Source organism: Artemia franciscana, chromosome 8 (genome assembly GCF_032884065.1).
Source record: "Artemia franciscana chromosome 8, ASM3288406v1, whole genome shotgun sequence".
Taxonomy (NCBI): domain Eukaryota; kingdom Metazoa; phylum Arthropoda; class Branchiopoda; order Anostraca; family Artemiidae; genus Artemia; species Artemia franciscana.
Genome location: NC_088870.1, coordinates 36,544,268 through 36,562,376, shown reverse-complemented (window position 1 = coordinate 36,562,376; position 18,109 = coordinate 36,544,268). Strand labels below are relative to the sequence as shown.

At 37.6% G+C, this 18,109-nt stretch overlaps 1 protein-coding gene across 2 annotated transcripts in view; it reads right to left on the bottom strand.

Annotated features, from left to right (window-relative positions):
* LOC136030366 (vacuolar protein sorting-associated protein 51 homolog) overlaps nucleotides 1–18,109 on the bottom strand; it is an 87,294-nt gene that overhangs the window by 17,930 nt on the left and 51,255 nt on the right. For both annotated transcript variants that reach the window (XM_065709289.1, XM_065709288.1), the window contains exons 11-12: nucleotides 12,029–12,259; nucleotides 4,495–4,638 (exon numbers count right to left, since the gene is read on the bottom strand). In XM_065709289.1, coding sequence (XP_065565361.1) covers nucleotides 4,495–4,638; nucleotides 12,029–12,259 — 375 coding nt within the window. The remainder of the gene's footprint in view (nucleotides 1–4,494; nucleotides 4,639–12,028; nucleotides 12,260–18,109) is intronic.

The window sequence follows — 18,109 nt, the reverse complement described above, 5'->3', positions numbered from 1 at the left end:
TACGTAACATAAACCACCAAAGCTTTGCAATGGCACGCGACTTGCCGTAAAAAAAAAAAACAATGGAAAACCTAATAGAGCCCACAATCTTGACAGGGCCTTTTGAGGGTGAGGCTGTTCTTTTTCCTCCCATTCCCATGATTCCAACGGATCTACCTTTTCAATTTAAAAGATTGCAATTCCCAATTCGATTAGCATTTGCAATCACCATTAACAAAGCTCAAGGGCAATCATTGGAAAAATGTGGTATAGATCTTACTACTGATTGTTTTTCCCATGGACAATTGTACGTTGCATGTTCGAGGGTCGGTAAACCTGACAATCTATTTATATGCAGCGACAATTGGACAGCGAAGAATGTTGTATATTCACAAGTTTTACGCAGTTAATTTGTATTGTATCTATCTATTTATCTATCTATATAAAAACGAGTTGTGTGTATGCATGTTTGTTTGTTTGTAAAAAGAGCGTTTGCATATGACGTCATTATTAGTACAAAAGGCTTTGTATATGCACAAACAATGGGAAAGCCAAGAATGTTGTATATTCGCAAGTTTTATGTAGTTTAAAACACATATATAAATCTATCTATATTCATAGGTGGTACACAGGGAAACAACTACAATGTTGAAGCGCATAATATGGCGCATATCGACTTACGCGCGCGGGGGGGCTTGGGGGGCACGAAGCGCCCCCACCAACTAGGTGTATATATATATATATATATAACTAGCTGTTGGGGTAGCGCTTCGCGCCACCCCAACACCTAGTTGGTGGGGCGCTTCACGCCCCCCCAAGCCCCCCCGCGCGCGTAAGTCGTTACGCGCCATATTAGTTACGCGCCATTGTAGTTGTGTCCCTGTGTCCCACCTGTGAATAGAGATAGATACAAATATATGTTTTTAACTACGTAAAACATGCGAATATACAACATTCTTCGCTGTCCCATTGTCTGTGCATATAAATAGATTGTCAGATTTACTGACTCTTGAACAAGCAACATATAATTGTCCATGGGAAAAACAATCCGTATTCAGATCTATACCTCATTATTCTAATGATGTGTCCCTGTGTCCCGGTCGTCATTTATATTCCCTGTGTCCCAGTCGTCATTTGTATCCCGGTGTCCCAGTTTGTAATTTCTCTTTGAGTGTCCCGGTCGTCATTTATAGTCCCTGTGTCCCGGTCGTCATTTGTGTCCCGGTGTCCCGGTCTGTAATTTCTATTCGAACAATCCCTGTGTCCCGGTCGTCATTTATATATCCCGCCTGTGCCCCCGGCGTCCCCGTTGTAGTTGTGTCCCTGTGTCCCGGTCGTCATTTATATTCCCTGTGTCCCGGTCGTGATTTGTGTCCGGGTGCCCCAGTCTGTAATTTCTCTTTGAGGTTCCCGGTCGTCACTTATATTCCCTCTGTCTCGGTCGTCATTTGTGTCCCGGTCTGTAATTTCTCTTTGAGTGTTTTTTCTTTTTAGTTTTTTTTTTAGTTTTTTACCTTTTTTCTTTTTTCAGTTTTCTTTTTCTTCTTTATTTTTCAGCGTCACTATGAAGTACATATCGACGAACCTTTGTTTTTTTAACTTAAATCTGGTAGGCATTGATGACCTTATCCAAGTCAAAATCCCAAACCCAATCATCATCGCCATCATTTTCAGTTTTGATATGTTTTGACTCTCGCTGTCCAGGTGGATTTTCATCTAACTGCGCGGTTTTGCGTTCTTTAGCCGCAAGCCTGTTTTCTTGCTGTTCTTGTGATTCCTCGGAACGCTTTCTTTTCTTACTTTCTCTATCAGTAGCAAGTTTTTTGGCATAAACTCTTTGAGCAGCTTCCTCGGCTGTTGCCATTGTAGGTTCTTCAGTCATTTTACAATTAAACATTTTTCCGTGAACAAATGTCTTAAATACTGTTAATGACGTCACCGTCAAAGCAAAAATGACGACAACTAATTTCATGACGTCAGTCAACACAGAAACATGACGTCACTTGATCCAGAGACAGACACACAGACAGACAACTTATTTTTATATATATAGATATAAATAACAATTTTATGCGTATCAGTAGGCATCAAATCGATGGCTATTTTGGACAGACGCACTAAATTATTATTTTCGTAAAAAAGATGTTGCAATTGGGAAACGATTGTCCTTTCAACGTTGGGAGAAATTTCGCAACGTGCATTCAATTCAGAATTTCTATCACTGATGAAGTACAATTGTAAAAATTTATAATTCTCGCCTGAGAATGGTAGAAGGGACCCTGCTCTATGATAAATTTGCCCTTTTACTTTGAAAGTAGACATAAATTGATCTGGATTTTCGATTTGGGCTCCAAACGACGTCATTTGGAAACATGAGTTATATTTTCTGATTTGTGACAAAAAACGCTTAGATTCTGACGTAGTTCCAGGAAGGAAAGTCTTCAATGGCTCTGGTGGTGCAGCCAATAGAGGAAGTTTAACTTTTCCTGAGGCGCAACACATTCCCATTGTTTCATCATTGAATTTCAAGGCCTTGCAATAGGGACAAATTTTAGACATAGTCCCGATTTGAACACATCTACTCAAGCTATAATCATCGACTGGGCTGTACCTGAATGCCAGGCGATAACTTTCAGGTTGCTCTGATTCCTCAGCACGTTTTCTTTTCTTACTTTCTCTATCAGCAGCAAGCCTGATTTCTAGCTGTTCTTGTGATTCCTCGACACGCCTTCTTTTTTCAATTTCTCTTTTAGCAGCAAGTCTGGTTTCATGTTGCTCTGGTAGTTCCTCGGCACGCCTTCTTTTTTCACTTTCTCTTTTAGCAGCAAGTCTGGTTTCGCGTTGCTCTGGTAGTTCCTCGGCACGTTTTCTGTTATTTCTTTCTCTATCAGCCTCAAGCCTGTTTCCTTGTTGTTCTTTTGATTCCTCGGCACGCTTTCTTTTCTTACTTTCTCTATCAGCCTCAAGCCTGTTTCCTTGCTGTTCTTTTGATTCATCGGCACGCTTTCTTTTCTTACTTTCTCTATCAGCAGCAAGTTTTTTGGCATAGACTTTTTGAGCATCTTCCTCGGCTGTTGCCATTGTAAGTTCATCAGTCATTTTACAGTTAAACATTAATAGATTTCTACGTGAACGCATGTCTTAAATAGCTTTAATGGCGTCACCGTCATAAGAAAAATGACGACAACTAACTTCATGACGTCAGTCAACACACAAACATGACGTCACCCGACAGACAGACCCACACATCCACAGACAACTAATTTTTATATATATATATATAGATAGATAGATAAATATATTTTTAACTACAGAAAAATTGCGAATATACACCATTCTCCGCTGTCCCATTGTCTGTGCATATAAATAGATTGTCAGGTTTACCGACTCTTGAACATGCAACATATAATTGTCCATGGGAAAAACAATCCGTATTCAGATCTATACCTCATTATTCTAATGATTGCCCTTGAGCTTTGTTGATGGTGATTGCTAATCGAACATTCCCTGTGTTCCGGTCGTCATTTATATATCTCCCCTGTGCCCTATGGCGTCCCCGTTGTAGTCGTGTCCCTGTGTCCCGGTCGTCATTTATATTCCCTGTGTCCCGGTCGTTATTTGTGTCCCGGTGTCCCAGTCTGTAATTTCTCTTTGAGTGTCCCGTTCGTCATTTATATTCCCTGTGTCCCGGTCGTCATTTGTGTCCCGGTGTCCCGGTCTGTAATTTCGTCAGTCGACAAACATGACGTCAGTCGACAAACAACTTCATAACGGAATAATGCTCAATCCTTATAATGACGTCAGTCGACAAACATGACGTCATTCGACACACAAACATGACGTCATTCAACACAAACACAAACAAACAAACAACTTATATATATATATATATATATATATATATATATATATATATATATATATATATATATATATATATATATATATATATATAGATATAGAATATGTTTTATTTTTTTTCTGCATAGGCCTGAGACTTAATCTAGAGCTAACTGTGAAGAGTAATGGAGGGAATAACGAAAATAGGCAAGTAATGAAGGCTAATTTTAAAGTGTTTACGACAACCAGAGGAGACCCTAGCATGTCAGGTCCTTACTTCAGTGCCGCCCCCTTTTGGAAGAAAAAACCAGAAGGCCAAACCAAGTAACGGCAGAACGTCGTGAAGAGGGACGTCAAACTACTATGCGGTTTCCAGGAATATGGCTACAAGTGTCACAACTCGTGGCTTCGACTCGTTTGACCACTTATCGAGGAGAGATCACTTTGGCAGAATTGTGCCGAGTTGGGCTGAATAGCCTATTCCTCGTCTTAAGTAGGTAAGTGCGTGAATATCGTGTATTCATCGAAAATTGATGAGTATGCAAAATTTCAGCTCAATAAAACCATGGAAAACGGGCCACATATTTATTACATAATGTAATACTTACACTTCTATTACCTCCAAAGACTAACTTACATAAAACTTTAAAAAAGCACAAAAAAGCATAAACTCACAGTGATCATATTATCCCCTTCTGATGCCACATATTGGTTCAACAAATTGAGGGATGCTTTTCTGAAAGTAGCAGTTATTGTTGCCGTTGGGGTAACATTTGTTCCACTAGGACGCACTCGAAATTGCTCAGTTGTATAATTCAACTAGGAAAGGGAAGAGAATTGTAAAAATAATAAATTATTTTACTTGTTTTTTTTTGTCATAAATGAATCCCACAAAACGATGATACGCTTAAGTAATCTTCTATATTAAGAAATAAACAATTAAATACCTAGTTCAAAATAAAAGCATCTGGAACTGGCATCAAAATACAATAAAAGAACTGGGCCAAATATTGCCAAACAGAATATTGCCAAACAAAATATTGCCAAACAGAGATCAACAAACTGGGCCATCACATAGAAGACATAAAATATAGATTTCTAGACAGTTTTGTTTCTAAAAAGTTAAGGATTAACACTGGAGGTATCTGAGTGGCTGACATTAACTACATTCCCACAAAAATATTGAACGTCAGTGGGCTCTAGGAAGCTCCGGACTTTAACAAAAGGCTTTTTTAGTTGACACTCCTGTTTCTCAAATTGAGAATCGGACTGTCAAATTCAATCTCTATTCTCAATCTGACCCTTGATTTTGACTTCGATTCAAAATCTGGCAATCAGATTCTCGTTTGGCCTATATAATCCACAGCATTCATGCGATCGAGGTTAGTGATTTTCGATCCTCAAATTGTATAAACAATGCTGACAACGTTCATGCATATTGTGCTGCTCAAGAAGAAGGAAATCTTCTTTTTGAAAGAAATCGTTCGGCTAGTTTCTTACTTTTTATTAACCTTTAATAATTGATGTTACCTTCTTTGATGGGCCCCAAGACTATCTGACCTCTACTTTTTTGGACGGGGGAAGAGTAAAGATCAGGTAGATTTATAAAAAGAGCTAAGAGCTCATATGGCACTTGTGACGAGGCAAGAAGAGCCAAGAGCTCATATGGTATGAGCTCTAACAAAATTCTAAGAATCAACAGATTGATTTAAAAGGAAAATCAGAGGCTTAATGCCGGTCAGGATTTAAAATAAGAGCTCTGAGTCACGATGCCCTTCTAAATATCAAAATTCATTAAGAGCTGATCTCCCACTCGTAAGTTATAAATACCTAATTTTTTCTAATTTTTCCTCTTCCTTTAGTCCCCCAGATGGTCGAATCTAGGAAAACGACTTTATCAAGTCAATTTGCGCAGCTCCCTGACACACCTACCAATTTTCATCGTCCTGGCACGTCCAGAAACACCAAACTCGCCAAATCACTGAACCCCTCCCCCCAACTCCCCTAAAGAGAGCGAATCCAGTACGGTTACGTCAATCACGTATCAAGGACATTTGCTTATTCTATCCACCAAGCTTCATCCCAATTCCTTCACTCCATGTGTTTTCCAAGATTTCCCCCTCAAACTCCCCCCAATGTCAACAGATCTGGTCGGGATTTGAAATAAGAGCTCTCAGACATGAATTCCTTCTAAATATCAAATTTTATTAAGATCCGATCACCTATTCGTAAGATAAAAATACCCCAATTTTCACGTTTTCCAAGAATTTCGTTTCCCCCTCCAACTCCCCCCAATGTCAGAGGATCTGGTCAAAATTTGAAATTAGAGCTTTAAAGCATAAGATCCTTCTAAATATCAAATTTCATTAAGATCTGGTCACCCTTTCGTAAGTTACAAATACCTCAACTTTCAAAATTACCCCCCCCCCCAACTCCACCAAAGAGAGCAGATCCGGTCCGGTTATGTCAGTCACGTATCTTAGACAGGTTTTTATTCTTTCCATCCAGTTTTATCCTGATCTCTCCACTTTAAGTATTTTCTAAGATTTCCGGTCCCCCCAACTGCCCCCCCCCCCAATGACAATGGATCCGGTTGAGATTTAAAATAAAAGATCTGAGTTACGAGGTCCTTCTAAATATGAAGTTTCATGAAGATCCAATCACTCCTTTGTAAGTTAAAAATACGTCATTTTTTCTAATTTTTCAGAATTAATCCCCCTCCCAATAGCAGATCCGTTCCAATTATGTAAATCACGTATCTAAGACTTTTGCTTATTTTTTACACCAAGTTTCATCCGGATCCCTCCAATCTAAGCGTTTTCCATGATTTTATGTTCCCCAACCCAAAACTCCCCCCAATGTCACCAGATCAGATCGGAATTTAAAATAAGAGCTTTGAGACACGATATCCTTCTAAATATCAAATTTCATTGAGATCCGATAACCCGTTCGTAAGTTAGAAATACCTCTTTATTTCCGGTCCCCCCAACTAACCCCCCCCCCCCAATGACAATGGATCCGGTTGAGATTTAAAATAAAAGATCTGAGTTACGAGGTCCTTCTAAATATGAAGTTTCATGAAGATCCAATCACTCCTTTGTAAGTTAAAAATACGTCATTTTTTCTAATTTTTCAGAATTAATCCCCCTCCCAATAGCAGATCCGTTCCAATTATGTAAATCACGTATCTAAGACTTTTGCTTATTTTTTACACCAAGTTTCATCCCGATCCCTCCAATCTAAGCGTTTTCCATGATTTTATGTTCCCCAACCCAAAACTCCCCCCAATGTCACCAGATCAGATCGGAATTTAAAATAAGAGCTTTGAGACACGATATCCTTCTAAATATCAAATTTCATTGAGATCCGATAACCCGTTCGTAAGTTAGAAATACCTCTTTTTTTCTAATTTTTCAAAATCCCCCCCCCCCCAACTACCTCAAAGAGAGCGGATCCGTTCCGGTTATGTCAATCATGTATCTAGGACTTGTGCTTATTTTTTCCACCCAGTTACATCCTAATCCCTCCATTCTAAGTGTTTTCCAAGATTTTAGGTTCCCCCCTCCCAATGTCACGAGATCCAGTTGGGATTTAAAATAAGAGCTCTGAGACACGATATCCTTCTAAATATCAAATTTCATTGAGATCCGATCACCTGTTCGTAAGTTAAAAATACCTCATTTTTTCTAATTTTTCCGAATTAACCCCCCCCCCCCCCCCCAAACTACCCCAAAGACCTTCCAAACATCAAATTTCCTTAAGATCCGATCACCCGTTCGTATGTTAAATATACTTCAATTTTTCTATTTGTTTCCGAATTAACGGGCCCCCACTCCCCCCCCAGATGGTCAAATCGGGAAAACGACTACGCCTGCCAAATTTCATCGTCCTAGCGTACCTGGAAGTGCCTAAAGTAGCAAAACCGGGACCGACAGAATTTGAGATTGCTATATGTCACTTGGTTAATACCAAGCGCCATAAAAATGGGTGATGCACCAAATAACTATGCCTAATTTTTAAAGAAAATTTGGAAATAAATATCTACCCTTTTCAAATTTTCAAACATTATGTCAAAATACGATTTTTTTTTCACTATCTAATTTCAGGTATTTCTATCAATTTGAATTGTAAAATTTGGTTTGACAATCCAAAGCGAAAAAATAGATTGTCAATCAAAACCACCTTCAATCTTATTAGGAAATTAAATTTAAAAGGGCTTGTCCCCTCCTCAACGCCTCGCTCTTTACGCTACAGTTTGACTTTTTGTCACAACTTTACTTTTTAAAACAATAAAAAAACTTTAGCGAAAAGAGCAAAGCGTTGAGGAGGGGACAACCCCTTTCGTATACGGAACACTTTCTGTTCGTTTCAAGTTTTAATGTCGCTCCTTACTTGCAATAGGGAGTAAACCATTTTTAAAACATTTTTTTAAACTTCAGCCTAATACATTTGTGCACTAATGCGTAAGTGATGCGTGCACTATATTCGCTATATTCGCGTGCTATATTCGCGAAAGGACCTTGGACCGTGGTTCCTCTTTACTAGTTTGAAGCTTTTGCTGCAGACACAATTGAATTCATTCTGTTTTCACTAAATCACACTTAAAGGGGGGAGGGTGTGCATACGTGCGATAAAACTGCGTATTTTCAGATAACTGTTTCCAATATTATAGAAAGAAAAAATTAGTCATCTTGACAAACTTCATGGATTGCACACCAACATAGATATTAGGCTAGAACGATAAGATACAAAATACCTAATTTCTTAAACAGCTATGTGCGAAGAGGCCAAATAAAAACACCTTTTCAGGACATCAAAAAGGATATTGGCATGAAGTTCAATGGTCTTTATTAGACAACATTTACAACAGACAATACAATAAAAAAAACTGAAGATAGCCCTTCCTTAGGTTAAAAAAAAAAACAGTCTATAACCTTGTCTATTTACTAACCATGAAAACTACCAATGACCAATCAAAATTCGCATGGGCACAGAAATATTTAACTCTTGTTGACTATATACCTTTTTCTTAACGTTGTTCAATAAAATCAAGATATACATTTCATAATTTATAATAACTAATAATGAAAAGTGTCATATAAAATTGGAGCTATACAAAAAGCAAACAAGATACAAAAACATGAAAACACGGAGGATTTGGGGGGAAAGTTCATACTTTCATAGATTTTCTAATTATTCCTTCAATAATTTCTTCAATAAAATCAAGATATACATTTCATAATTTATAATAACTAATAATGGAAAGTGTCATCTAAAATTGGAGCTATACCAAAAGCAAACAAGATATAAAAACATGAAAACATGGAAGCTTTGGAGGGAATGTTCATAATTTCATAGATTTTCTTCGATTGAAAATCAATTAATTAATTTTTAATTAATTATTGTGGTTCATTAATTGGTTTCTTGGTTTAATTATCTAAGCAAAAGTAGTTCAATGGTTGATCACTTCAACGATTCCACCGTAAGGGGTTATAATAGATTTGAAGTATATTATAAACTTCAGAATGCCCTTCAATGGATGACCACTGAGCGTGATGATAGTTCAATCTATTACTTGGGTACTTATAAACTGTTCCTTTCGCGACCTAATTCACATTATTTACTTTCACCCTGACGGTTGCAAGCACAAAAACCTAACAGAAAGTCAATTTAGAAAATAGTAGACTACAATTCACTTGGTATGTCGACATGCGCAAATCATGCTAGCTTAATGTAAAAAAAACAATAAAACAAAGATAGTTAATGCCTCAAGTGAGTAAATATTCACAAATCTGTCTTATCAATTTGAGTATTCTGTGGTAGACAAGCTGATAACCGGTTCATTTTTTATTATTATGGCTTGATTTTTGCGAATTCTCTGTTTCTTCATCAACAAAGTAGCAGGCACAACTAAAATGTTGAAAATGTCGTATACAAAACTAGGACAAATACACTAATCATCAACATGCTACTGAGGGGTAAACGAACTCATTAACCTTTGACTCCCAAATACAAAAGTGCTCAAGACCGAAAATTCAAACTGAACAAACCGAAGCATTCATATAATTTTTGAGCGTCAATATACAACTCAAAAGGGACCACACCCGAACTGAACAAACTTCGAACGAACTGAACAAACTGAAGCATTAAAAAAAATTTTGAGCATCCATATACTACTCAGAAGGAGCCACACCCCTTCCACCTCGAGTTCTTAGCACTAAAGTACTTGAAAACCAAAAATTCGAACGAACTGGACAAATGAAGCATTACTATTATACTACTCAGAAGGGGCCGCACCCCTTATACCTCAAATTCCAAGCACTAAAGAACTTGAAGAGCAAAAAAGAACTATTCGAACAAACTGAACAAACTGAAGCATTAATAAAAGTTTTGAGCATCGGTATACTACTCAGAAGGGGCTGCACCCCTTACACCTCGAGTTCTAAGCACTAAAGTACTTGAAGACCAAAAATATGAACGAACAGAACAAACTGTAGCATTAATAAAATTTTTGATCATCAATATACTACTCAGAAAGGGCCGCACCTCCTACACCTCAAGTTCTAAGCACTGAAGTACTTGAAGACAAAAAGATCCGAACGCACTGAACAAACTGATGTATTAATAACATTTTTGAGCATCAATATACTACTCAGAAGTGGCCGCACCCCTTACACCTCGAGTTCTAACCACTAAAGTACTTGAAAACCAAAAATTCGAACGAAGTGAACAAACTGAAGCATTAATAAAATCTTTAAGCATCAATATACTACTCAGAAGGAGCCACACCCCTTACACCTCGAGTTCTAAGGAATAAAGTACTTGAATACCAAATATATCTACGGATGCAAAACTTGCATTATAAAAGTCAATTTATGCCAAGCATCAGTGTGTTTGACAGGAGGTGCCAAATCATTAGCTTTCGCCACCCCAGCTGATCTAAGGCTTCTGGAAGATTCAGGAGCTAATCAGAATCACTCTTGTTAGCAGAATAATCAGAGGAAACATTATGAATACAATGTTATATGTAAAAACAAACTTACCAGGTGTTGAACTGTAGACAAACTGGCATCAAAACATATTCTTGACAAAACGAGAAGAGACCAAACCCCCGAGAGTTCGAGTTCTAAGCACTAAAGAATTTGAATACAAAAAATTCGAATGAACTGAACAAACTGAACCATTCATAAAATTTTTTAGCATCAATATACTACTCAGAAAGAGCCGCACCCCTTACACCTCGAGTTCTAAGCACCAAAGTACTTGAACAAAAAAAATTCGAACGAAATGAACAAACTGAAGCATTAATACAATTTTTGAGCATCAATATACTACTCAGAAGAGGCTGCACCCCTTATACCTCGACTTTTAAGCACTAAAGTGCTTGAAAACCAAAATTTGAACAAACTGGACAAATTGAAGCATTAATAAAATTTTTCAGCATCAATATACTACTCATAAGGGGCCGCACCCCTTACACCTCGAATTCTAAGCACTAAAATACTTGAAGAGCAAAATTTCAAACAAACTGAACAAAATGAAGCATTAGAAAAAAATTTGAGCATCAATATACTACTCAGAAGGGGCCGCACCCCTCAAACCTCGAATCTAAGCAGTTAAGTACTTGAAGACCGAAAATTCGAACGAACAGAACAAACTGAAACATTAGTAAAATTTTTGATCATCAATATGCTACTCAAAAGGAGCCATACCCCTTACATCTCGAGTTCTAAGCACTAAAGTGCTTGAAGACCACAAATTCGAACGAACTGAACAAACTGAAGCATTAGTAAAATTTTTGAGCATCAATATACTACTCAGAAGAGGCCGCACCCCTTACACCTCGAGTTCTAAGCACTAAAGTGCTTGAAAACCAAAAATTCGAAAGAACTAAACAAACTGAAGCGTCAACAAAATTTTTGAGCATCAATATACTACTCAGAAGGGGCCACATTCCTTATACCTCGAGTTCTAAGCACTAATGTACTTAAAGACCAAATATGTATATGGATGCAAAACTTGCAGTATGGAAATCAATTGATGCCAAGCATCAATATGTTTGACAGAAGGTGCCAAACTCATTAGCTGTCGGCACCCCAGCTGATTTAAGGCTTCTGGAAGATCCATGAGTTAATCAGAATCACTCTTGTTAGCAGAATAATCAGAATAAACATTATGAATACAATGTTATATTCGTAAACAAACTTACCAAGTGTTGAACTGTAGACGAACTGGCATCAAAACACATTCTTGACAAAACGAGTAGTAGATCTACAGAGGCATTTTTTGCATCACTTTCATTATTGTCAAGGAACTCCTCGCATCTTCCAGAAATATGGGATAAATATTTGACAATAGTACCTTCATGAACATCTTGTAGACAAAATGGTATGTAGAAGTAGGGCATATTTATAAAGGTGATGCTTTGATCCAAAAATGGCTGGAAAAAAGATGGTTTTGTAAAATGAGGTCACTTGGAAACTAATACAAGGAGACTGTAAGCCCTCTTATTCCCTGTAAATCAGAAATACAATGAAGATAAGGGAGAAGAGTCCCATAAAAATATTGATGAGCTTGGACCTGCCCTCCCTTTATATCCAAACTCTCTTTTATCACAACTAGAAAACATTCTGGTCGATTATTTATGGACTGGTATAGATGTGAGGCTATTTTTAATGGATTTTTTATTTCAGGACAATGAATTGTCAAACTCAACGATACCCAAAGGCTTGAGTATCGATACATCGATACTCCCTCCTCTTTATACTCCCCACTCTCTTTATCTCCTCACTCTCTTTATCTCCTCCCTCTCTTTTATCACAACTAGAAAACATTCTGGTCGACTATTTATGGACAGGTATAGGTGTGAACCTATTTTTAATGGATTTTCTATTTCAGGACAACGAATTGTCAAACTCAACGATATCCAAAGCCCTGGGTATCGATACATCGATGCCCCCTCCTCTTATACTAACCACTCTCTTTATCTCCCTCCTCTCTTTTATCACAATTAGAAAACATTCTGGTCGACTATTTATGGACTGGTATAGATGTGAGGCTATTTTTAACAGATTCTTTACTTCAGGACAGCGAATTGTCAAACTCAACGATACCCAAAGGCACTTCTAACACTTACTTCAAAATATTATTAAATAAATTTTCTACCCAGTCTTTAATTAAGAACAAAATCGATCCGTTTGGAAAAAAATCACAATTCTTCTCATTTCTTTCAAATTCTAACAGCTTGTACCGAAAAACACACTTGATTAACTAATGAACTTAATATAACTAACCTTAATATAGCTATACCGTAATTAAATTATTTTCGTTGTGACACTTTCTCAAATGAAACAACCTCACAACGTACCAATTGAGCGTTAGTTTCACATGAAGCTTAATATGTTTTATTGAATTAAAAAACTTTGGTCCAAAGACGTGCTTTTGTCGTGTTTTGTCCTCCCTTCACCTAAGAAAGTATGATAGGGCTCCTTCTTCAAAATCTTTTCCTCCTTCGTTCAGTCCTATCTCGCACTTTATGGATAAGCTTTTCTTTAAAAATTAGTATAAGAAAAGTCAATAGATAAAATTTCAGAGTGAATTTGATTGATTATCGAATTATTCTTAGTGCGACTAAAAAGGAAACCAAATAGTAATGATACTAATAAAATATGATAAATATTAAACAACAATAAAAGATAATAATTGAAACAAAAATATATAAAAAAAGTGTTTTTACAAGACAGTGTTTTTCACAACTTATTTACACATAGATAGCAATAAAAGTCCGAATATTTTAGCTTCACGTCTGGAAGCCATTATCAACGCAAAAAAAATAAGACAAGAAAAACCAAACTCAGCTTAAAAAATATCAAAACAAACAGGCACTATATATAAACAGAATGACAAACAAAAGAGCTCACTTATAGACACAATCCTAAAATACGTAATCAAAAAACTTCACGTACGTTTTTTGATTAAGCATATTGGAATTTTGTATATGAATGAGCCTTTTCCCATTTGTCATTCTTTTTAGATGTCAAGAATGACCCATTTTACAAAAAATTGAGATATTAAAAATAGTTCAAAGGTCAGAAAAGGAAATCTCTTGTGTCAACAAAACCCCCCAGGGCCCAGGGGCAGGTGTTGTAAGTTATGCTCTGGGGGCATATATGTTTCTTCTGGAAGGGATGCTCGTATAAACTTCGCACAGGGAGCATTTGATTGGACATTGAAATTTTTAATTCACTGTTTAAGAGTCAAAAGAGATCGGAGGGCAACAAGCCTCCCCCCTCCACGCCCTATTTTCCTCAAACCCATCCGATAAGAATTTTGAGGTAGCTATTTTTTAAAACAGTTCAGAGATCATATAACGAAAACCCCGGGGTCGACACAATCCCTCAGGGCTCAGGAGCAGGCTTTGTAAGTTATGCTCAGGGCATATATGGTTGTTACGAAAGGGATGCTCGTATAAACTTCAGAGAGGGCTCATTTGATTGTAAACTGAAAGTGCTATTTCAGTTTTTAAGAGTCAAAAGAGATCAGAGGACAACTAGCCCCCCAGGCCCCATTTTCTCCAAATGAGCCCGATAAATTTTTTGAGAAATTCATTTTGCTTAAAATAGTCCGAACGTCGGATAACAAAAATTCAGTGTCAACACAAGGGCCCGAGGGCAGGCGTTGCAACTTATGCCCTGGGGGCATATATGGCTTTTATAGAAAGGATGCTCGCATAAATTTCAGATATGGTTCATTTGATTGGAAATTGAAAGTTCTAGCTCACTTTTTAGTCAAAAGAGATACGATGACAACTAGCCCCCCCCCCCCCCACACCCTTTTTTCCCCAAACCGATCCAATAAAAATTTTGAGATAGCTATTTTGTTAAAAACAGTTCAAAGATCATATAACGAAAACTACTGGGTCAACACAACCCCCAAGGGCCTGGGCGTAGTAAGTTATGTCTATGGGGCATATATCGTTCTTATGAAAGGGATGCTCGTACAACCTTCACAGAGGTCTCATTTGATTGGAAACTGAAAGTTCAAGTTCACTTTTTAAGAGTCAAAAGAGATCCAAGGGCAACTAGTGCCTCCACGCCCTTTTTTTTCCCAAAACTCATCCGATTAAAATGTTGATATAGCCATTTTGTTAAAAATAGTTCAAAGGTCATATAAGAAAGACTCTGGTATCAACGCAACCCCCCAGGGCCCTGGAGTAGGTGTTGTAAGTTATGATCTGGGGCCATATACAGTTCTTAAAATTTTGAGGTAGCAACTAGCCCCCCTCCTAGCCCTTTTTTCCCCAAATTCATCCTATACAAATTTTAAGATATCCATTTTTTAAATAGTTCAAACATCAGATAAAAAAAAATCGGAGGTCAACACAACTCCCCAAAGCAGGGGGACAAGCGTTTAAAGTTATGCCCCAGAGGCGTATAAAGTTTTTATGCAAGGGGTGATCGTATAAACTTCAAAGGTGGCTCATTTGATTGGAAATTGAAAGCTGTAAGTACCTTTTTATGAGTCAAAAGTTAACGGAGGGCATCTACCTCCCTCCACCTGACACAAACACACTCTTTTCTTCAAATGCATCAAATGAAAATTTTTATATACCCAGTGTGTTTGAAATAGTTCAATGATAAGATAACAAAAACTTCGTTGTCAACATAATCCTCCCTCCCCAGAGCCGGAGGAAGGGTTGTAACTTATGCCGCGGTGGCAGGTAATGTTTTTACGGTAGAGGTGGTCGTATAAACTTTGGAGGGGACTCAAATGATTATAAATTGAAAGTTCTAATTTACCTTTTAAGAGTCAAAAGCGATCCGATGTCTACAAGCCCCTCCCTTCCCCCCAAGCCTTCTTTCCCCCAAACACGTCCAATTGAATTTTTATATAACAAAACGGTTAAAAATAGACCAAAGATCATATAACAAAAACTCCAGAGATAAACCAGCCCCCCCCCCAGAATCTTAGGGCAAGTGGTGTTTTTTTAAGAGCCAAAATGATGGGAGAGCAACTAGCCTCCTCGTCATTTTCCCGAAATGCATCCGATACAAATTTTGAGATAGCCCGGGGGCAGGCGTTGTGAGTTATACCCTGGGGGCAAATATGGTTCTTATGGAAGAGATGCTTGTACAAACTTCAGAGAGGGCTCATTTGATTGGAGATTGAAAGTTCTATTTTACTTTTTGAGAGTCAAAAGATATTGTAGGGCAACTAGACCCCCCCCTCACAGCCCTTTTCCTCCAAATGCATCCGACAAAAAGTTTTAGATACCCTTTGGTTAAGAATAGTTCAAAGGTCAGATAAAAAAAAAACTCAGGTACCGACACAACCCTCCAGAGCCCGGGGTAGGCGTTGTAAGCTATGTCCCATGGGCATATATGATTCTTAATAGGCAAAATGGCAAAAATGGTTCAAAATAGACCAAAGATAATATAAAAAAAACTCCAGGGATAAAACAGCCCCCCCCCCAGGGATGCGCACATATAATGTTTTTATGGAAGGGATGGTCGTATAGACTTATTCGGAGGGGGGCTTATTCGATTGTAAATCATAATTTCAAGTGTTCTTCTCAAGAGTCAAAAGTGATCAGAGGGCAGCTAGCCCCCCCCCCCCCGAAGCCCTTTCTCCCGAAATGCATCCAATCAAAATTTTGAGATGGCTCTTTTGTTAAAAATAGTTTGAAGATCAAATGATAAAACATTACGGGGTCAAAATATCCCCCCAGAACCCAGGGCAAGTGTTGTAAGCTATCCCAAAGGGCATATAAGGTTTTATATAAGGGGTGGCCATATAAACTTTAGAGATGACTCGTTTAAATAGAAATTGGAAGTTCTAGTTTCCTTTTTAAGAGTCATCAAAAGTGACTTATGAGTATCTACCCCCCACCCACGCCTTTTTCCCCGAATACATCCGATAAAAATTTTGAGAAAGCCATTTTGTTCAAAATAGTCCAAAATTCAAACTACTATAAATTAGGATTGAGAAATCCTCCCTAGCACCTGGGACAAGAGTTGTAACTCACGTAAGTTGTATGTTCTTAAGAATCGAAAGTGATCAAAAAGTAACAAGCCCATTATTAGTAACAGTAGCAGTCTAAAATTACTATAACTTAGGGGTTGGAAAATCCTCCCTAGCCCACGGGGCAAGGATTGTAAATTATGCAAGTTGCCCATTATTATCATGTAATGTTCTGTCAATAGGGTGGTCGTATTAACCTTGGAGGGGGCTCATTCGATCGGAAATTGAAATTTCTAGCTATTTTTTAAGAGTCAAAAATAATCACTTGCCAACTAATCTACGCCCCACTTTCCCAATGGGCACCTGGTCAAAATTTGGAGATAGCCATTTTGTTCAAAATAGTTCAAAGGTCAAATAACTATCCTTCCAGGGTTGACCTACCTTCAGCCCAGGGATATCGTTCTGAGTTACGAAACTGAAGTATTATTGATTTGAGACTTTGTTTACTTTGATACTAGGATTTAGTGATTTACGCAGTTGCTTCGATTTACTGTTCAAGGGCTGTAAGTTGTGCAAGTTGCTTATTGTTACTTTGATACTTTGTTTACTTTGTTACCGTAGCTTTTATTATTTCATTATTTTGATACTTTAGCACTTCGATATTGTTACTAGTTTTGATACTTTAATGAAAGTTTGATGTTGAAAAAAAATTTACTTTGAAATGAGGAGTTTTTTAAAAACAACTTGAAACCTTTTGCAATCAAAAACGAACAAAAATTAATTAAAAAAAGCTTTCCGAAAGTATTTTTCCCAATTCTTTCCGAAAGAATTGAGGTTATGTACTCCTAATGACTGGTGTCTTCACCACAAACAAGAGTATGGCTACTACCCGTTTCCCTAACGGTAAAAGTATCATTCTCTTGCTTAAGTGCCGACAAAGTTCTGCTAAATTAATTTACTTTTTTTATTATTATAATTGGGAGAACAGATTCCAAACACAAGTGAGAAAGGATTAAGGATTGGTTGCTACACCGCGGTGGTTTTCACGGAGTAGGAGTTGTGTACTTATACTGAATCGTGACTTCACTACAAAAAAGAGTATGGCTACTACCCGTTTCCCTAACGGTAAAAGCATAAGACCTACTGCGTATTTGGCACTTTACTAAAAGGAATTATATTACGAATGTTTTCTTTTGTTCTTAGTACAACATTAAAAATAAAATAAAAATTACGGTGAAGCCAGACCAGGATTTACCGATAGACCCACTAGACCCTGCAAGTTTCACTATTTCCGACGTTTCATCTTTAAAAACGGAGCGCCAGAAACGTT